Source organism: Mustela erminea, chromosome 4 (assembly GCF_009829155.1).
Source record: "Mustela erminea isolate mMusErm1 chromosome 4, mMusErm1.Pri, whole genome shotgun sequence".
Classification (NCBI taxonomy): Eukaryota; Metazoa; Chordata; class Mammalia; order Carnivora; family Mustelidae; genus Mustela; species Mustela erminea.
The window spans coordinates 101,479,679-101,501,991 of NC_045617.1; the positions used below are offsets into that span (position 1 = coordinate 101,479,679).

Sequence of the window (22,313 nt, forward strand, 5' to 3'; positions counted from 1 at the left end):
TAGTTATTCTTTGTTCAGGTCAATGCCTTCGTGACCACCCTCCTGGTCTTCCCGTGTCAAAACAATCATGTTCCCAACATCACTCTGAAGTAGGGGCAAGAAGTCTCAAAGCTCCCAGTACATAATTTTCTTTCCAGTCAACTGTGTTGCCTCTCATATATCATGCCTTTGTGTCTGATAATAACACTGTCAACATTGTTATTCTCCATGCATGGAAGAAGTCATTTTTAAAATACTGTATCTAATTTTACTCATTCTATACTGACTAAATGGAGTTCCCCTTCTTTACTTACACGTCTTTCTATAAGCCACCTCTATTCACAGTGGACAGTCACACCGAGAAGAGGGTAAGCCTGGGTGGTTAGAGGGAGACTAGCTCACTGGCAGTTAAGGGCTATAGTAAAATGGTCTCACTACTGTGAAAAGCAATGCCATCACTGTGAAAGTTGTATAATCAAATACAATGATTTGGCCGCTGTATGGATCTGGAGGTCTCTTTTTTTGTCAACAGTAGAGAATGCAGAACTTTAAAATATTGGACAGAGTGACAGATGGCCAACTGCTTAATGTGTCCTGGTTACCAGGTTCTATATTATTATAACTAATTTACAGATATTCATTTGATTTTAAATCCTGTAAGTTTTCATTGTTCATAGTGATTTCGTTCCCATTATCCATTTTAATTTTACAATTGCCTTGTGTCAACATTATGGTTATTGCTAGTAAATACACATTAGTCAATTTTGAGCTCAACAAAGAACCTGATACAGTTCTTGATAGATACAAGGGAAGCAATGAGTGGGTGAATGAATAAATAAAAAGGATCTAAGCCATAGAGAGATTAAAAAATACTTTGCCAAATCACATCATAAGTGAGTAAAAGTCAGGTTCCAGATTTTCTACCATTCCATTAGAAAAAGTAGATGTTACTGTATCTAAACAGTAGATGTAATAGTAACACTAAAAGCTCAGGAAACCTGCAACCTGAGGGCCTGAAGAAAAGTACAACTGTTTTGCAGTTACTAATAAATGCATTTCTTTTTTTTTTAATATTTTATTTATTCATTTGACAGACAGAGATCACAAGTAGGCAGAGAAGCAGGTAGAGAGAGAGAGGAAGAAGCAGGCTCCCTGCCAAGCAGAGAGCCCGATGCGGGGCTCGATCCCAGAATCCTGGCTGGGATCATGACCTGAGCTGAAAGCAGAGGGTTTAACCCACTGAGCCACCCAGGCACCCCAGAAATGCATTTCTTAATACATATTGTAAGATGAATTCAATAACAAAATTCATCAGTCTTAACTGAGAGTAGTGTTACAATTTATTAGCGTGTCTCATCACAGCAGGATGTGAAGGTTGGGAGTAAGCTGTATTAGTGTTCTAAAGTTATTGGCACAAACCAGCTTTGACATGTTGGTATTTCAGAAAGTACTTAATAATACAGTTTAAAAAGACACACATGAACATGAATACTTAAAACAACTATAACCAATGTACTTTTGCAATTACAAACCAGAAGCTGTCCAAGACCTTTATAAAATGAACAGCATTCTTCAAAGAATGTTCTATATATTAACAATGAAAACATTTTAAAATTCACAGATGCTCTTCTAAACTATAATTAAAATCAGACTAATTTTATAAATTCAGTATTCAAGAGAAGTGAATATGGGTAAAAATGTTTCAAGTATAACAGAAAAGTTTTTAAGTATGAAATTTAATCGATTCTTTAATGTGATTTTTGGAATGTAATGTTAATTTTAGAATGTTTATTTATCTAAATCTGTTTACTACCTATTATTCTTAGACAATGGTCCAAAAATTTAACCAGACATTTTAGATAAGAGTGTCTGTATTCACATGTGTGCGCCTAAAAATTAGACCCCAAAGCCCCCCAAACTTCACTTTTTAAAAATTAATTATAAATCACAATTCTTTATGAACTTATTAACAAAATATATCTTTTAAATCAATCTATTTTAAAATGATTGGTGTAATATTTTTGCTTTCATTGTTCAGTATACAAGGATCATCAATTTTTGAAAGGAACTTCAATTCCTTGGCATACTCTGCTTATTACAAGGGACTGCATTTAAGTGGTTTAGTCAGGAGACATACCAATGGAATAGTTTACACTAAAATAAATCGATAATGTTTACCAACAAACTAACTAGTGCAGTGATGAAAAGAGCATTAAAAAGATAGACTCAAGTCTTTTCTGTGCCAAAATGTACTTCTATTCAGCTTTTATGCAATTCTACTATATGCAGACTTTCCAACCGTCAATACATATCAATAGTCCTAAAAGACCAGACTTTAAGATCAGTTTAATCAGATACAGAAATTGGCTTTGAACAACTGTTTCTTTATTTCATGGGAAATAGTAGAGAAATATGATAAACACAGTAAATTAAATATAAGTGAATAAAAGGTAAGATAAAGAGTTTTAACATTTGGTTATGGTTCCTTTTATAAATCTAAGAACAAACTACTCCCCCCCCAATTTCTTGGTCAAAATATGATTGATCAAATTAAGTAATCATAAAAACAGTAAACATGGAGCATAATAAATCTTTGAGTATAATTATAGTTTTTGGCTTCATGAGGGAAAAAAAAATCCCAAAATATTGAATTACACCTTTAGCATGAAGAAAAAAAAAAGGAAAGTATAACCAGTAGAGTTTTGACATTATTGCTCTTAAACAGAAGTTTTGCTTTGGATACAGTAGTGAAACTCATGCTAGCTACAGAGCAAGTTGATATTGAATGTGGAGTAATATGTATAATGTTAGTAACTCCTATCTTTTCTAATTTTATTACAAAGTAGACCTTAAACCTGTTCAAAAAGAAAAAAAAAAGACAGTAAATTACACTATTATAACTAAAACACTCATTTTCATATTTCCATGTTCGTTTTTTACTTTTTTATTTATTATTTTTTATTATAGTCCATGTTCTTTTCTGAGATAAAAGGTGTTTTAAAAGTTTGTGAATATGGGGTTCCTGGGTGGCTCAGTGGGTTAAAGACTCTGCCTTTGGCTCAGGTCATGATCCCAGAGTCCTGGGATCAAGCCCCACATCGGGCTCTCTGCTCAGCAGGGAGCTTGCTTCCCCTGCACTCTCTCTCTGCCTGCCTCTCTGCTTACTTATGATTTCTGTCTCTCAAATAAATAAAATCTTTAAAAAATATTAATAATAAAATAAAAGTTTGTGAATATGTTTTAGGCAATTTGCTTGCCTCATGTGAGAATAGTACTGATGAAGTAGTTGTGCAGTATTTTAAAAAAATACTTTAAAATATTCCATTCAGTTTAGTCAATGATTAAAAATATAGCAAATGATTAAGCAAAGCCACTCTGGATCAGAGAAATGCAAGCTTTTATATCATCATTATTTGTAAGGCTATAGTAAGTAATACCCACTATTATATGAACAAAACTTACATAGGATAGAAATCAAATTAACACCATACTGTAGAGAGACTAGTATAGCACTCAGAATACATCTGATTACTCTTAAATGGAGAAAACTTTGGCTGCAAATCTAGAGAAATATTTTAATACAGTAACTTAAAATAATGCATGATGTTTGCTCACAAAGAGTAATAAAAAATCTATTTGCTACTTCTCATTTCTAGAGTACATTGATGGGGCGCCTGGGTGGCTCAGTGCGTTAAGCCTCTGCCTTCAGTTCAGCTCATGATCTCAGGGTTCTGGGATCAAGCCCCGTATCAGGCTCTCTGCTCAGCAGGGAGCCTGCTTCCTTCACTCTCTCTGCCTGCCTCTTCTGCCTACTTCTGATCTCTGTTTGTCATATAAATAAATAAAATCTTAAAAAAAAAAAAAAGAAAAGAAAAGAGAAAAAAGGACTTGCTACAATTTGCTCTTTCAAAAGGAAGCAGACATTGCCTAGATAATTCAGCACACTGAACTGAATCATGTGTGTAGGTCAGAGATGCCAACCAGGTTCCAAGAGACCATCTGAATAGGTGTCCGTCCAGAAGTTAGGACCTACTGAGCAGGTCTTGACATGAAAGGCTCAGCTTCTGGGTATACGAAAGAATATTCTACAGTGAAGATAGTGATTTCCTACACCTCTGTGTGCTCACCATCTTCAGGAGGACGGTGTGGATTTGGGGATATGGAGTCAAACCGCAATCTCTAACTTTTCTCTTTTGTTTCCTGGCTTTTTCTTTTTTCTTCTATCCCATCTTCCAGAAGGAGGTGATTCTCCCCTCTTGTGGCCTCCTCTTCCACTCAGGAGCATATTTAGAAATTGGGACACAGGGAAAAGCTGGCTTCACTTTGAGGTAGAAGGGATTATGAAGACAAAGGCCTAGGACTCTGTTTCTCCAGCTTCTACCTCATTTCTGCCTTAACCAGAGGCGAGGAGGAAAAAGATCTGGAAGGCGCTGTGGAAACAGCTTTCTCCCCTTCATCTCTTCTGTTGTCTAGTCAACAACCTCTTTTTCAAATACCAACCTGAATCCCATTGGATACATAAGAGTTTTATAAAGGGAGTGGGAAGGAGTGAGGTAAATAGCAGCAGCTCTGACAGTGCTAAAATACTTATGTTTTTGTAATTTAGGGATTTCAGAATGCAGATCCTGCTTTTCTATCAACTATATTTATTCTTTAATTATCAGTAAGAAAAAATGTGGAACCCGATTACTGTATCCTTTTTAAAAACGTGTCACAGATTATAAAAACAGCTCCAGGGGTATTTCCCATACCACGCACTCTTCTAGAAGGACACTTTCCAAACAAAAGGTGACATCTACCCCCTCCCTTTGAGACAGGATGGCTTTGTAGTTGCCGCAGCTAATAGATTATGGAAAAGTAACACTATGAAATTTGTAAGACTTGGTTATAAAAAGTACATCGTTTTTGCCTGTCTTTTGGAGCAGTCACTTTTGCAACACTAAGCCACCATTTTAGATGTCTTAGCTGCCATAATGTAAGGATATCCAAACTCGCCTATACAGAGAGACCACAGAGAGCGGTTCGAAGAACACATGGAGAAAGAGGTATCCAGCCAGCTCCCAGCTGCCCCAGCCTCCCAGGCCCTGCTGTTGCAGCTCTGACCACCATCTGTGGAAAACCTCTAGCCAGAGGTGCCCAACTGGGTCACATCAAAATTCTTGATAGAAACCACGAGCAAAAACAATAGCTGTTAATGTCTCAGGAGAATGAATTTGGGGATTACTTCTCATGCAAATAATCAAATAGGACCAGCATTCTTTTTACTAGCTTTCAGGGACATGTGGCAATTGCATATATGTGAATACACATGTGCACACACATATAGAATATTTGCCACATGTTACACAATCAGTGGAACAACACTGGACGTACTGAAGCAATCTGAAGAGGCTGTGCTTTAGGCCATGAAACGCCGGGGGGACAATGAGGTAGAAAATATCATATGCTTGTTTTTTATTTTCTTGAGGAGCTAATGAAATTTATCTATATGGATATAGCTTTCATAGCACAATTTTATCCCCATCTACTCTGAATAACTATCGGAGCTCATTTACTAAAGAATTTTGTTTATTTCTTCTGAGATCAAATACTGAACAAATATTGAACAATTATTTTTTGACATGTAAGAAATTCAATGTGCTCAAATAAGTGGGAGGGGGGAAAAAGGCTAGAAACTATTGCTTAAAAAAATTAAAAATATATATATTTTTAAAAGACCCTTAAACTTCTTTTGGGGCACTTGGGTGGCCCAGTAGGTTAGGTGTGATACTCTTGATTTCAGCTAAGATTGGGGTCTCAGGGTAGTGGGATCAAGCCCTGTGAGAGGCTCTGGGCTATGCATGCCGGCTGCTTAGGATTCTCTCTCCCTCTGCAGCCCCCTCTCCACCATGTGTGTGTACTCTCTCTCTCAAAAACAAACAGACGTTTATAATAAAACCTGTGTATAAGCAGGCAGTGCTGGTGTGTGCACCCGGACTGCCAATTCAGGAGATAAGAAAAAAAGAAATGGAGAGCTCACCAATGACTGGTCTGGTGATCCGATGGTCAGGTACTTAATGCGGACTGAGGTAATTACACAGACACATCTCTGTTACAGAGATGGTATGTGGAAGGCCCAAAACTATGCAGTGGGATGGCAATTAAGTGAAAGTCAGTCTTAGTGTGCAGCAGGAAAGTGTGTCCTAAACAGAGCATCAAGCACACTAAGGCAACTCCCCTTGAAGAGAATCGGGGTTAAATTCCGCTCCTCCTTCAGCTGCTCCCCCAGAACAAGCTGGGTAAAAGGACTCCCTGTAGTCATGAAATGGGAACTGTGGTCTCGGTAAATCTCTCCTGCATCCCCTTTGGGGAGATGGCAGAGGCCGACTCACCTGAAGTACAACAAAGGAGACTTGCACTGGAACACTTCCCAGATGATGATTACCCTGTCAGTTAACTGTGCCTCATAAGCAAAATAATATGGGGGCTCTGTGTGTGTGCACATGCTTGCTGGTTCTCTTTCATGCACACACACGCACACACTCACACACTCAACAGCTATGCTAAATTACCCTCTTCCTTGCTGCTTCTCCACACACGCATCCTTTCAGCAAGAGCAGAGCCAGAAAGAGAAACAGGGGGACCCTCAGAAGCAGAAGCTACTGCCTCCCGCATCTCACCAATGTAAGGCTGTATTTGAAAGTTCAATCCAGTAACTGTTTTCATTACTAATAAAGAATTCTGTCACACACTGAGAGGAGGGCAGGGAAAAGTTTACCTTTGCTTAACATTGTACTTTGGCAGTGTTTTTAATTGTTCAACTGATTCATCAGTAATTGTTAGGGTTTTTAAGTGTATTTCTAATTTTATGGAGAAAATCTATTTCTACATCATGAACTTTTTCAATAGTTCAAAATTAATTTAAGAGGGAGCATTTGCCGAGATTTTGCATATGACCTATAGAAGCACAGACTGTTGTATACATTTTATGTAGTTTTCTTTTACTTATTTTTTTTAAAGGTTTTATTTATTTGAGAGAGAGAATCAGCAAGAGAGAGCAATCGTGAGCAGGGGGAGGGGCTGACGGAGAGAGAGAAGCAAAGACTGCCCTCCGAGTAGGGAGCCTGACTTGGGGCTTGATTCCAGGACCCTGGGATCATGACCTGAGTCAAAGGCAGACACTTAACCCACTGAACCACCCATGCTCTCCTGTAGTCTTATTCTTCAGTAAATGATACTCACTTTAATCACTCATGTGAATGAAAATAGTTAAAACCAAATTGCTAAATACTATGAATGTAAAAAGATTTGTTCACTTTTGGAAATTATTATAAGGATTTAAATAGCTTACTACTAAGAGCCACATTCCAAAATTACAGTAAGCTTATTTTTATAAACATGTTTTCTTTCTGCTATTATTGTTCATTCCATAGAAACCGAAAGGCTATCTGGATTCATTTCAAATGCTCTTATGTTATAAGTCACTCTTAGGAAAACTTTTTTCCAGATAAGTTGTAAAGAACATGTTTTGTTTCTTGGTATTTTTTTTTTTTTGGTTTTTTTTTTTTTTTTTGGTTTTTTAATGGCAGGTATTTTATCATCTCTGGCCATTTAGATGATAGGTGTGGGATCCTGTTTTATATGGCACCCTGCTACTGTGGAACTTTTCTTCTAGCTGCCTTGGAAAGCTGCTGCCAAACCAAACAGTGGGAGGCAACTGTAAAAATGCTTTAAAATGCTAAAAAAAGAATAAGTGAACAAGCAGCAATCTAAACATAAACTAGAGGACTATTCCCATGACCTTTGTTTAGGGGAAAGAAATAGAAGAAAATGTAGAGAATTAATGGACGACGGGTTTAGAGGCACACTCGTTGTCTTTAGAAAACACAGTAATTACTTCAGACCATTACACATAAGCTGTTGGACTAAAATTGTCCTGTCCCATCTCAGATATTAAGTTAAATGATGGCATGACATTAAGTGATTAAGATACAAAATTTCAAAAAAAATTAACATTATGAATTAGTTCTGCTAATTTAATGCCTTTTTTTGCTAGCATAAAGACAACAAAATCAGCAGAATTACATGATGAGATGACCTCCACCCACAACAATAAAAACTGCTCTGCTCAGGCAAGCTCACTGAAATCTAAAACCCAAACACAGCTATGGAAAAAATCAAATTGCAAAAATGTGATATTCTCAATGTTGCCCTTTGAAAAGTCCTTGATATGTTATGTAGTAATTGACTAGCATAAGATCAGTCTGATCATCTTTGATTTAAGCACACTGCCTCTCCCCTATCCCCATTTTTGGTTTTGTTTTTTTAACAGATTTGTGATTTATTTTTTTCTCAAGATTTTATTCAGTCATTTGACAGACAGAGAGAGTGAATGTGTACACAAGCTGGGGGTGGGTGGGAGCAGGCTCCCTGCTTAGCAAGGAGTCTGACATGGGGTTCTATCCCAGAACCCTGGGATCATGACCTGTGCCAAAGGCAGATATGTAACTGACTGAGCCACACAGATGCCCATCGATTTGTGACTGACTGATTGACTGACTGATTGATTTTTGGTTTGGAATGCATGTAACCGCATGAAAATTAGAAGTGAAATGTAACATCTCTTTAGTATTTGAAGGACAAGTATCTTCAGTTGTTCAGATGAGGCCTTCCTGATTCAATATTTAAGCTAAACACACTTTAGTCTATAAGATAAAGGTGTTTGACCACAAAGAAGGAAGTTAACTTGTGTGGAGTCCAGTGAGTCAGTCCATCAGCTAGTGAGGCATTCCCTCCAATAACACTGCTGAGCGCAGGTCAGGAGCCAGGTGCTTTGGACTTTGGGCATTCACGTGCAGGGAGCCACTCTTGGCCCTAACTGCCCTCAGCATTCCTGTGCTCTAGGTAGCACTGCTGGGATTTCCTAGGTTCAAAGAGGTTAAGTCACTGACTCAAGCTTGGGGCAGAATGTAGACAGTAGCATAGTACCAGAGGTACTTCTGCCTCATCACAGCTGGCCCCAGGAGCTACAAGAGGAAGTCCATAATTTATTCAATAATACTTTGAGACTATGAAGTGTTCATTAAATCTCAATAGGTTAAGTCCTAAGTTCACCTCCAGACCAAGCCCAGAATAAATCATCTTATTTTACGGCCCCATCACCTATCTATTTAATGTGAGACCAGAAAGCATTTCCCTATTACTGCATACAGATGGACTGCCTTCCCTTTTGCTTTGACCATTTGATCTTTTAAATAGCTAAACAAGAAGTATGGCCCTCAAGGAAGGACCCTGGCCTAATCTTTCTCTATGTCACCGGATGTGTCCTAGATTAGTTTCAGGAATAATCTATCAAAGATTTTCCAGTGCTGTGTAATAATAGACTAGGACAAAGGGCATCTTTTTAGCAAAGAATAATATTTTGTAAGCAGCTTTATAAAACCTTTGGGAAATACTATCTTGAAAAGAACCTAGTAAAATATATTATCTGAATTACAAGTGTGGTTGGTCATCAATTAATATGACCAAGACCTCTCCTTCTTTCTTCATTACCTTCAAGTGTCCAGTTTCTCTCCAATAATAATCAAATTTGTGAAATGAACACTGACTGAATCAAACAGAAGATTTAAACATGATAAAAGAGTCTCGCATTCCTGTAAAATTAATGACAGCTCGTAAAATAACAATGGCTAGCCATTTTGTGAAATGGCAACATCAAGGAAATGCATCTAGTCTCATAAAGCTATCTATGCCTTCCTAAGGAAAAGATTTATGGCCTGCCATTACACAGGATCAAATACATGAACAAACGTAAGAGTCAGTTGTCCATACCAAAAAGTTTAAAGTATGCATTATTATTGTTTCAGACTGATGGCTTTTTTATTCATTTCACAACTACTTACTAAGCACCTACTTACTAGACATTAAGCAAGGGGGTGCAGTGTTGAACAAGACAGACTTGGTCGCTACCTCCATAACTCCTACAGTCTAGAAAGCAAGTATTTTTTAAATATTTACCAAAAGGGCTCCTGGGTGGCACCGTGGGTTAAGCCTCTGCCTTCAGCTCAGGTCATGACCTAGCCCTGCATTGCGCTCTCTGCTTGGCGGGGAGCCTGCTTCTTCCCCCGCCCCCCTGCCAGCCTCTCTGCCTACTTGTGATCTGTCAAACAAATAAATATATAAATAATTTAAAAAAATATTTACCAAAAAAATACGATTATAAACAGTGACAACTGGGATAAAGAAAAGTTAGATTTTTGTTTCAGGAAAAGTGTAAGTAACCCTGATATTTGAAAAACTGCCTCTGTGAAAAGTGATGTATTACTGGCAATGCTAGTGTGGCTTCTGGTGCTTCCCAGGTCTTGCAGTTAAAAGGCTTCACTCTTTTAAGTCTTATTACATCATCCTATTGTAATTGCAGAGCAATGCAGAAATTGAGAGATGCACAAGCAAGTATAGATAAGGTGCTATAGAGATACAGAGGCAGGACTTGCAATCAGGGAACAAGCAGCAATTCGGTTTGGCAGAATCCTCAGGCGGGAAATAAAGTTAAGGCTGGAAATGAAAGAAGGGGCTAAAGTAATGAGAACCTAGAATAACAGACTAGTTCCCAGACTTTTTTAATAGGGAAAAGGCAATCTCTGAGGGGGCGTGTGGGTGGCTCAGTCGGCTAAGTGTCTGGCTTTGGATCAGTTCATGATCTCAAGGTCCTGAGATCGAGACCCACGTCGGGCTCTGTGTTCAGCAGGGAGTCTTATCCCTCTCCCTCTGCCCCTCCTCCCACTAGCCCACTCTCTCTTGTGCTCTCTCAATAAATAAAATCTTTAAAAAAAAATAAAGAAAGAACTTAGAAGCTTGTTATTTCAGGGAGATTTTAGAAGCAAAAGACAAAATATAGGCAAAATATAAAAGGAAAAGCGAAATAATGCTTATGAATATCAGTTAAGTGACTACCACAATAATTGGCTAATAAGGGTGTGGATTACTAATGTTACCAAGGGAACTGAAGCGAAGAGATATAGGTAAGCTACGCTGAGGAAAAATAATTGTTGCGTCAGCAACTGACTAGATATGTAAGAGAGACCTTTGAGTACTGAAGTCCGGGACTCCAAAGAGAACAGATGAGCTATTTACATAAAGCCGGGTAGTTAGAAAGGAACTTGATTTTGACCCAGCTGAACCTGAGGTACCAGGGACACATCTAGCTGAAGCTTATCGGAGAAGGTAGGACCAGAAGTACAGATCTGTCATCCTTTTAAGGTGACTGTTGATGTTGGAAGGATAGGCAAAGAAGAGAGCACAGTTAGGAGCACCTGGGTGGCTCAATGGGTTAAGTCTGTGCCTTCGACTCAGGTCATGATCTCGGGGTCCTAGGACTGAGCCCCGCATCAGGCTCTCTGCTTGGCGGGGATTCTGCTTCCCCTACTCTGTGCCTGCCTCTCTGCCTACTTGTGATCTCTCTGTCAAATAAAAAATATTTTTAAAAAAGAGAGAGAGAGAGAGAAAGAGAGCACAGTTAGAGAAAATTGCTGAAGGCAGAATGTTAGGGGAATCTTAAACTTATAATGAAATGATGCAGAAAAAGAGAACTTGGGAAAGTAAATGAAAGAGAATTATGGAGAATAACAGAACCAAGGGAATGGGATGAGAAAGGAGTCAGTGAAGTTAAGTGCTAGAGAGAGATAGAAGGATCTAAGGAATGAGAACATGTATCAGATAGTGAAGGAAACTAATCACGTTTCAAAGTCCAGAGCCAAGTCTCAGGAGTCATGATTGCTGCCACATGCCTGTCAACTCTGGGTAAGGCTCTATCCTCTTTTAAGATTCCAGGAGAGCCTGAATGGTGCAGTGTGTTAAGCATACGACTCTTGGTTTCAGCTCAGGTCATGATCTCATGTTCTTGAGATCAAGCCCAGTGTCTAGCTCCACATTCAGAGTGGAGTAAGCTTGGGAATGTCTTTCCCTCTGCCTCTGCCCCTCTTTCTAAATAAACAGACCTTAAAAAAAAGGAGATTCTAGACAATTTACTTTGCCTTATCTGCAAATATTAAATGCAAAGAAAAAAAAAGCAAAGTGTAGGGGTGCCTGGGTAACTCAGTTGACTAAGCAAACGACTCTTGATTTTGTCTCAGGGTCTTGAGATCAAGCCCTGGGTTGGCCCCATGCTGAGCATGGAGCCTGCTTATAATTCTCTCTCCCTCAGCCCCTCCACTGCTCTCTCTCCAACACAACACAAAACAAAAAGGAAAGAATACACATCTACCTTTCTAATCAATATGAGATTATATGGAGAGAGTATCATCAGGCCATCATCAATATTCCATTCTAACAGGCAAAAAAAACACTGAAGCACCTGAAAATATTCAGACTATTCACAAGGTTGGTAACATAGTAAGTGGATGGCAAGCTCCTAAATGGCTATTTAAGTGCCTTGTCTACCCCTTAATTTATTATAACATATAGTCAGGTAGGCTTAGGATAGAGTTCCAAATACTTTTTTAGAAGATGTTTCGTGATAGGGGTTTTTCTTTAATCATGTCTCAGTGCATGAGCTAATATTGAGTAAAAACATAGTAAATAAGTCATTATAGCAGGTTAATATCACAATTTATATCACAGTATTTGCTAAATCTTGGAAAAGTTGAATTAAAGATTCAGTTAGGGAATTATGGATTTACATACCTGTGGTACCCATCTGGAGGACACAAAGCTGGTCACTTCTATTACAGACAAGCCAGTTTGGGAAAGTTGGTTGATAAATTCAATTTTTATATCTGTAGGAACTATAACCTATAAGAGCATTAAAAATTACTTTGTTAAGTACTTTGTATAAGGTCTATGGAAGCATAAACAGAAAATAACTTCCTATCAAAAGCAAATTATATTTAATATGCATGCATTTAATAGCAATTCAGAACAAACATAATTATGTAATCTATGAAACGCATGAAAGTGTTTAGAATCTTAATAAATATTTTAACTTAGCATTTGAAATAAACTGTCTAAAACTAATAACAAACTACCTTTTCATTCTGCAGTCCATCCCTAGGTCCAACTTCCACTATTTTAACATACTCAGGGAGTCCAGATAACTGGGATGTTTCCTGAAATGCAAAATACAAGGCAAGAAAAACAGGTTAATCGTGAAAACATAAAATTTGCTTTTTTGAAAAGTCAATCAATTACACTTTGTTAAGTAAAATTCTCACTCCAGAAATGTAAAATAGCAAGAAACCGACACAATGCTGTGACCCAAATATCAAGTTTATATTATTGGCAACACTAACTCATTTTTTTCTTCTAGCTCAATGATATTCAGTCTAATTATGGTCACAACTGGAAAGATTAATTTTTAAAATATAACTGTGGAAACATACTCAGGATCTAAAGAGCAAACTGTTAAATAACTACATGTGATGATAAATTCACCATTTTTAGAATTAATTTAAAAATTCTTTCTTTTGGGGTGTCTTGTTTGCTCAGTCAGTTAAGCATTATGGCTTGGTTTCAGTTCAGGTCGTGATCTCAGGGTCAGGAGATCAAGCCCTGTGTCCCGCTCCGTGCTTAGCACAGAATATGCTTGGGAATCGCTTTCCCTCTGCCCCTCCCACTCGTGCTCACTTGCTCTCTTTCTTGAAAATAAATCAATCTTAGAAAACAGAAATGAAATTAAAATAGAAGTCTGTTGTATTAACAGACTTCTACTGAGCACAGTCAAAGATGCCACACTCCATGAGGAATGCGGCCCTGGTTTTCTGTCCTGTACCCAGAATGCTGAGGCAGGAGAAATGGGTCTGCTGTTTATTTCCTTTGTCACAAGGCACAACCAGCACCAGAACACAGCTTGCAGAAGGACAGAGCCCCTCCACTGGGACCTAAACCCTCAATATTCCACTGGGAACATTTAACTCTAAGCCCAGTGCAAAGCTCTGTTCTACCTTTTGGTCAAATCTGGAATGGAAAGAGGTCTGGACTCTAGAAACTCTGGCCTTAAACCAAGTACTACGGACATGTCATATTTAGAAAGACATTAGTTTAAAACAGGAAAAATATAAACTTTCTAAACATCATATTGCAGTTAATATTGGAATCATCTCCTGGTCTCTCCGAGCCATGTTAAGTGAGGGTAACTACCATCAATTTCTTCAAGGGATTGCTGACAGAGTCTATCAAAATCAACAAGACCTGTACTTCCCAGTGGCTTTCATTTTGCCTTTCAACAGGAATCATAGGTGTGGACTAACCAATGTGTATTTTCCCACTCTTTCCTTGTGGCAATCATCGACATACACTGGTGAAGTGGCTGGTTTGGAGGCAGAACCCAGTCTGTTTCTATGACAACAAAAAATGCTCCCTGGTACTTTTAGGGCTCATAGCCAATGTTGTTTTATTGACATTCTGCATTAGCTCACTCAAGAGATGTACCCAGATGATCCCTGCTACAAATGCTCCACATTTCCATGAAATTGGGCAATCCAATAAGCAAAAATTAGCCACAAAGAAAAAGAATTCCCAATTCTACACCTTCCGAGCAGGTTGGAATCCATGCAGCTGGACGGGTGTAGGGTTGAGGAAGCATGGGCTTATGGGGGCCGCTCAGCTTTAAGCTCAGCTTGGGATGGCAAGCAAGAAACCATGTCTCATTTACAGTGGTCATAACTGCAAGCAGCACTGAAGGATAGATGGCAGTAAATAAGAGAAGTTCACTCTTCCTTGCTGTCACCTCTAGCCCTAGGATTGCAGTAACGAAAAACAAAACTGGCCAATCTAAAACTGAGTTTTTTCATTATCACGGATTGTTTGCTGAAACTGCACTTGTAACAGCAATTAGCTTGGAGCATACATGGCTGCAGAGGACATCTTTATTAAACAGCAGTGCTTTAACCACCACAAGGAACACTGTTTTCTAGGGTATTACAATTTGCTGAATGCAATAAAAGAACTCAAAGCCCTCTTCTGTAACATTGCTGTAGCTAGCTAGCAGAAGGAACAATCTGGAAGGAAAAAAAAAAAAATTGAACCCCCTACCCAATACAGCCACTTCAGTCAAAGTGTTAGGTAGAAGCTAGATATGAGCGCTGGAGGGAACACCTTGAGGCAGAGTCCCAGGTCCCCGAAGGAGAATGATAGAGACATGAACTAGAGGCAGGGATGGTGACAAATAAGCTACACATTAAAAGCTGGGGAGCACCATATCCTGACCTTGTGGCTTCTGAGCCCTTGAGCCTGACAGACCAAAGAGGTTGTGGAACATGCCCTCTCCTCTTCCACCTTTGCCCCAGGGAAACTTCTATACTCATTATACTGCATCTGCATTGTGGGTACAGCCCTGCAGGATGGAGAAAGCCTGGCATGACAGTGTGTAGTACAAACCTTGTAGGATCCAAAATTCTCCCTCTTAACCTGTGGGAAGAATTCCCCATGTGACTGGAAGCAGCCTCCGTCAGAGAACACCACAAAGCACTTCACTGCTCCTCCCAGACCAGAGAGACCCAATAATATCTAATCCATAAACAGCCTAGGGGCTGCCTCCACCTCATGGAACTGACCACTCGCCTACCTTGAGAGTCTGCCTCTGCTTTAATAAACTGCTTTGTGCTTGCTACGTTCCTTCTGGTGGTCTTTATTCTGGCACGGATCTCCTCGTAAATCTTCCCCACGGGAAGGACCAAGGACCGAGACCTTCATCCCACCCCACCACGTACACTCTCTCTCACTCGTAACAAAAGCTGTGTATGTGTTCAGTTGATATTATTTTAGATTTCTTCGTGAATATCACGCTATTCTTTTGTCTTTCTAGGCATGAGTATTGTATTCCCTCTAGCAGTGTATCTGAGAAATCAGAAGAAAGTTCAAGTGTGTTCAGTAAGCTCAAAGAGTTAACAAGTTCTCCTTGATGATCTCTGGTCTTTTTCGAGGCATTACTATATCTGTATGGATCTCTCTAAGGAGCTGTAGCTATATGTCAGCAAGGCCTACTGAAAAAATTCACCTAAATGCTATACAAGCCCATAGAAGTCAGTGATTCAAAACAAATCTCGTGACTTTCCCCACCTCATGCCTCTCCTCAGATATTTCTCCACCACAAGCTACTGATAGCTAAGTGTCCATTTACTACTGGTTTGAGTTTGGCAGATTGCCAGCATCGAGCACAATGCCTAATGCTTAGACTATGCCTGATAATTACCCGTTGATTGTATTAGTGAACCTCTTCTTTCACTGGCTTCATTAAAATCATTTTTTTCCCCCTCAGTCTATTGTTATAGCCTCCCTAAGAAGTCTTGCTAATCTTGTTTTTCCAGCATTAGAATCTTTCAGCATCCAGCAGTCACCTTCAGAGACTAAGGTGAAAGGATTCACTACAAGCCTCTCATCTTCTACCACACTGCCCTTCAGGCATCCTCTGATTTTAGCCATGCCAAAGTCATGTCTTCCATACTTTAATGTCTGTACACATGAAGTTTCTATTGGTAGGAAATACCTTCTATCTATGGGAAAGACTTTTCAGCAAACCCATTGGTCTTCTTCATAGACAAAGGACTGGACTGCATTTCTCCCATGTCATAGTTACTTCTGAACAAATTCCAGTCAATGGAATGTAAAGGTGAAAGATATAGACTACTTTTAGGGTTGGCCCATGAAAAACATCCCATGCACATCCCCCCAAGTGCCCTCGCCTTCAGTCAGCCTGATGCCAATGAGTATGGCAAACTTGAAGCTGACAAACACAAAACAAAACAAAAAATTAAAGAGCCGATCTCTCTGGATCACTGCTTAAGAATTCTGTGTCAATAAGAAGCAATTATTTTATGTTTTATGTGAACAAAAATGTTCTCTTAGACCATTTAGATTAGAGGTATATCTTTATAATTACTAACTGAAGAATGGGAAAGGGTCTGAAATTTTAGCCCACCTAAAAGCTAATTAGTGAGCCTACCAAGGATGCAGGTGAAAGGCACAAGACTCCTGGGTGAGAGAAAAAAAGCTTATTATAGCAATAGCAGTAGCTAGAGGATCAGGGTTTGTGCTGGGTCCCCAAGCCCCAATTCCCACAGGGAGAAGCAAAGAAGACAAGGTAACACTTGCACAAGCAATGCGTTGCATTACAGGAAAGGAATCCTAAGCCTAGTGAACTCGAAACTCTGGTAATGGGTGGTAAGCCTATCTCCATGGCCAGAGATAAACATCATGATTATTATACTTGACTCTGAGCATGCCTACATGTTGCTTTAGAGGAAGACCGTATCTCCATCTTCTAAGATTTTGATCACCCTTAGCCTTTGCTCCAGAAGGAGACACTCTATCATGTAAAGCTGCTCCCAACACAAAAAATCTTGAAAAGATTGTTTGGAACCAAGGCACTTGGAACTCTGCTTATAGACATAGAAATTCAAGACACACCTGGAGAATATTTTCCCAATCCTACCCATGCTTCATTTTTACACTGTCTTGATTTGTAGCAAATTTTCACAATTACAAGGCCACTATGTTGGCTCCTCCAATTAGAAACAACGGCTGGGGCCAAATTTGTTCAACTGATCTCATGAGACATTTAATTAAGACTACTCTCAACAGAACTATAAGCAATAGAAGACAACTGGCAGTGTTGGCCCTCACCCTCCTCTGAAGTGTCCTAGGCCTAATCAGCTGAATAAATCCTACGCAGTAGAGGCTTCTACACCAGAAACTAAGAGCTGTTTACTTGGTGCCCGTCTTTTGATGGTGGGCATGTTGCCACGCTCACCTCTAGGACGGATCCAGATAGCAATGACGGCACTCCAGTGATGGAGACTCGATCAGCAGCTTGATTCCGGGGCCTCAGCAGAATATGGGCCTCAGGTGATTCAATCAGCACAATTCATAGCACCCAAACATGTATCTTTGATTGTCAGTCCGAGGATGTCCAAATGGCAGATAAGTTAGTTAGGGCATTGATCACAACCCCAAAGTAAGCCAGAAAAATGGTAATAGCCTTGAGTTCTCCTGAATGGGTGGAATAACCACAACCATTTTTAGTTCTTTGCAACTACAGCAGGGGTTTTACAACTGCAGTAGCCCTATGGACATCATCAGGTCTCGGCCATATCACCCCAAACCAAGCCACGGCATCAGGAAAAGCACTGTGAATAGAAGGGTACCATGGAACTGTGTCTGCTTCACGTAGCGGGGTGGGCAGAAGAGGGCAACTGTCACTTTTTTGTGTAAAGCTGAGACTGTGCAGGGGACAGGGTGACGACTTGCTCGAATATGCCATCTCGATTTGATTAGTGAGGCCTGCTGAGATTGTCCTACCTTGTTAGTCATTGAGTCCAAGCTGATCTCCCCAAATGGAAATAGGCCAGTCACAAGGTCTCCATCATTCAGGTGTCCAGTTTCAACAAGAACCCAATAGCAAGGTAATACCTGATATTCAAAAGGTATCTGGTAGCTGTGCCAGGGCAGTGAGGGATCTAAAATCCTAACCAGCAACTCCAGATGGAGCACCTGACTTCATGAGAAGTTCCAATTTGCATCATCACCAGTCATAGAGACATGCAGCTCTTCCTAACTGAGATGATCCCCTCTGGCACATATCACATCACACATCACACATCAATTTTCACCAAATGTTCATATATAGAATCAACAGCAGTACACTGTATTGGCTTCAACAGCCTCACTCAAAAGGTTACTCTGGTTCTCTTTCCCCACTATGGACACTGCCCAAACCCCATCAGTTGAAACAGGACTCCCCACCCTCATGGGACTGAGCAGGATGGTGACTTTGATCCTTTATATGACAGCCATAAACATTTGAATCCTCCCTCTCCCCAAAGTTCCCCAGCATACTCAGATGGACAATTTCTAATTATCATTTTTCCTTAAAGCAGATGAAGGAGGAATGTTGGGAATAATCTGGGGGCACAGAGGGAGAAATGGGTTCTGAATCAGTAAGACACATTTACTTTCAATTTTGGGTAGCACAGTAGCTCCTTACCAGCTCGATTAAATCAACCTGCAATGTTTGGAAAGCACACAAAGCCCTACATTATATATCAAAATCATCATTACGAACACCATTGATTTTTAACGTGGGAAACCCCTGGACTCTGCATCTATAACTGTGTTGGTGTCCAGCAGGATAATAGGGTTTGTTCCCTCTGGCTGACATACGCTTGATTTGCATATGATCCATCATCAAGATAACATCTCTTAATTCCTCATACAGTCACAATGTATTGGCTAAGGGACTTCTGCAAAGTGGCAAGGCTGACTATAAAATTCATCTAGAATTCTTTGGCTCCCTTCTCACTCTCCAACAGGTTGCCTTTCAGCACTATTAACACAATCTAGGTCAGTAGGGTCCCCCATATTAGTCAATGGCTGACTCATCTATGGCTCCTCATAGGAGCTTATCTACCCTGGCCAAGTGTCCCCAAGAGGGCCAAAGTTTCTGTATAGCAGGCAGGACCTACAGACTCAGAGACCTTGTGCAGAACAGGCCAAGCTGTATGAAGGTCCATTACTGCTGTTCCTCCAACACAAGCATTACTTACCCCACCCTATCAACTCCCAACTGAACGAATCAAAGTACTTATGATTCACCTGGTTTCTTTTCCTAATGCTGGCCAAATTTATTCCTTCAATACTCCTAGCAACTCTTGATGAAAAGAGGGAAGAGAAGCTTCAGCCCACAAAGTGTTCATCTTACTACTAGTTGTTACAATGGGTGTACCTGAGACTGACTTCCAGGTGACCAAGGACGTTCCCCCGCTCCTAGGAAAGTTAACATAACCAAGGCACCACTCAGCCCTTGAACCTGCTTCCTGGAAACTAGACAGCCACCGTCTTCCTAATTTCTCATCATTAACATACAATAAAATGGAAGACCATATTTTGCTCAATTGACTACAAAATCTGATCAGTATGTTTGTTACCAATTTCCATTGACTTCCCTCAAATCCCTTTCATCCGTTGGCAAAGTCCTCATTCAAGAAGTCATGTTTTCCTCTACATCTTATCCTCATTAACAAAGTGTCACAACTTGTGAAGGACTAAGATTATACCCTACGTGCTAGCTCATAAGCAACCCTACCACAGTTTATGGGTGCCAGCAGAAGATAGGCAACTCTTGAATCCGAGACAAAGGCTTTATTATTTGCATTAATAGTAGAGCATCAGAGCATCGACATTTCCTTGCACTGGTTCCCTAAGCATGACGGGAGCTTGGGAACCTCAGTATTTTGTAATGGGCATTAAGCAAACCTGCCCTTTGCTCTATTTCCCAAGGTTGTTTGCTAGACAAACACCTTGAAAAATTATTTCCAAAGAAAGTTAATCAGTGCCTTGCTAATATGTCATACAGAAATGCAGGAGATCCAGGGAGGATTGCAACTCAACATTCTTATGACCTCAATGAATACTTAGTTATTGTTCTCAACAAAACCTTATTCATTATCTAAGGTTCAGTTTGTCCTCAAGACTCTTCTAACCTCCTGAAAGAGAATTCAGTAATTTCATTTCTATGATCCTGTAGAGACTATAGTAAAATAGGTCTGTAATTACCACTTTGCCCATTTCCCATTTTTTTATTATAAACCTTCAGGGTCATCAGGGGTGCCTGGGTGGCTCAGTCAACTCAGCATCTGACTCTTGATCTCAGAGTCACGAGTTCAAGCCCCATGATGGGCTCCACACTGGGTGTAGTCTACTTTAAACAAAAAAATAAGTAAATAAATAAAAACAAGACAAAAAACGTCAGAGTCATCAGAGTGGACACATAAAAACACTTAAATGCTGTTTTTTAAATGAATGAATGGGTGAAGCAAATGAGCTTATATCTAAAATATACACAAGTAAGACTGACCCTTCACTTACCCTTCACATGTCACCAACATTATTATAGTTACTGGATACATGGAAATGAACCAAAAAAACCACCACTACCCATAACAAGCTTATACTTCAGTGGCACAGGGATCTGCAGGTTACCTTCTGGAAGTGAACGTGGGTGGGGCGGGGGGAGCAATTTTTTTTTTTTTTACACCGAATACATGAGAGTTGATGAATGACTTATATGTTCCAAGGAGCTGCATTTAAAAAAAACCTGCACAAGTTACCAACATAGTCTTTAAACAGGCCTATAGTCTGAATTTATTTTTATAGCATTAAAAGCTCTATGTTACTGAGCTCAGTGTATCCTGTTGAACATGGACTAGTGGAGAACGCCAGTGAAAAACAAAAGCTGTATTATCCAGAACAAGGCTTTCAAAAAGCGATGTTATATGGCTGACTGTATGCCCACATCTGGCATCAAATTTCTAATGGTTCACTTTCATAGAACAATAACAAAAGCAATACTATCTTGCCTTTACATGTTGCTGTATTATTCCAAAGCACTTTTCTTTCTACATTTCATCTGTGAAGCTACCCTGTGAGGTAGGCAGAGTTGTAAGAGATTAAGTGACTTTCTAAGGTTACCCAACTAAGTTCCCTGGCTCCTTTTCTAGTTTTCTTTAGGATGAGATTAAATATACCACAAACTATTGAGCTTAAGGTTGAGAAATAATGAACCATTCTTCAGCACAGGACATAAATGGGCTGCTTTACTCACATTTTCAATCTTACATAAAATTAAGTGGAAGGCATATTTTGATGAAGATTTCTCTGAAATCTTAATGGGGTGTGTGCATGTATTTATTTTTTATATGTATACACAAAATACACATGCGAGGCTTCTATATATACAGTCAACCCTCTTGATGGTGAAAAAGGATTCCTTACTATTCACTCTACAAATACTGCCTTTTTCTCCCTGCTAAGAGACCACCACCAACCACAGTAGAAATTTCCTGACATAATTTTATATGTTCCACTCACTTCATTTCCTGAGGAGTAATTTCATGTGTAAATAAAGTCTTATATAATGTTGACATATCCTGTTCCATAGCTGGTATTCTTCCCATGGAGAACTGCTACACCAGCCAAATCAAATGCTCCCACTACACAGATGAACAGTTTGAATCAGGAAGTTGTAGGGTTTTCTTTTGAAATTAAATTGAATTTTTTAAGGGAGCATTTGATGTCCACTTTTCCAAAAGAATCTACTTTTTCCATCTCATCTGAAATATGCACACGGTACATTTTCTGGTAACATTAAACCCTCCACATTCCCCTATTTGTTGTTTCTTAGATATTTCCCTTTTAACCTAACACAGAAAGACATAAAGCATTATCATTGATTGGCTAGATATCCACAAACCTTGGTGCTCTGGAGCAATCTAAAGACATTTCTCTCTCCAGTGCCTTTCCGGGATGAAGGGCTGAATCAACAAGGCTGGTATTTGAAACCCTTCCTTCAGAATATCCACGTCCCA

At 39.5% G+C, this 22,313-nt stretch overlaps 1 protein-coding gene across 4 annotated transcripts in view; it reads right to left on the bottom strand.

Moving 5' to 3' along the window:
* The window catches only part of HMGCLL1 (3-hydroxymethyl-3-methylglutaryl-CoA lyase like 1), a 199,327-nt gene that overhangs the window by 137,675 nt on the left and 39,339 nt on the right, over positions 1-22,313 (bottom strand). For 3 of the 4 annotated variants that reach the window (XM_032340293.1, XM_032340295.1, XM_032340296.1), the window contains exons 2-3: positions 12,981-13,061; positions 12,640-12,747 (exon numbers count right to left, since the gene is read on the bottom strand). In XM_032340293.1, the coding sequence (XP_032196184.1) occupies positions 12,640-12,747; positions 12,981-13,061 (189 nt within the window). Of the gene's footprint in view, positions 1-12,639; positions 12,748-12,980; positions 13,062-17,701; positions 17,802-22,313 lie in introns of those variants that run through there. The other variant, XM_032340297.1, reaches the window with a different exon arrangement.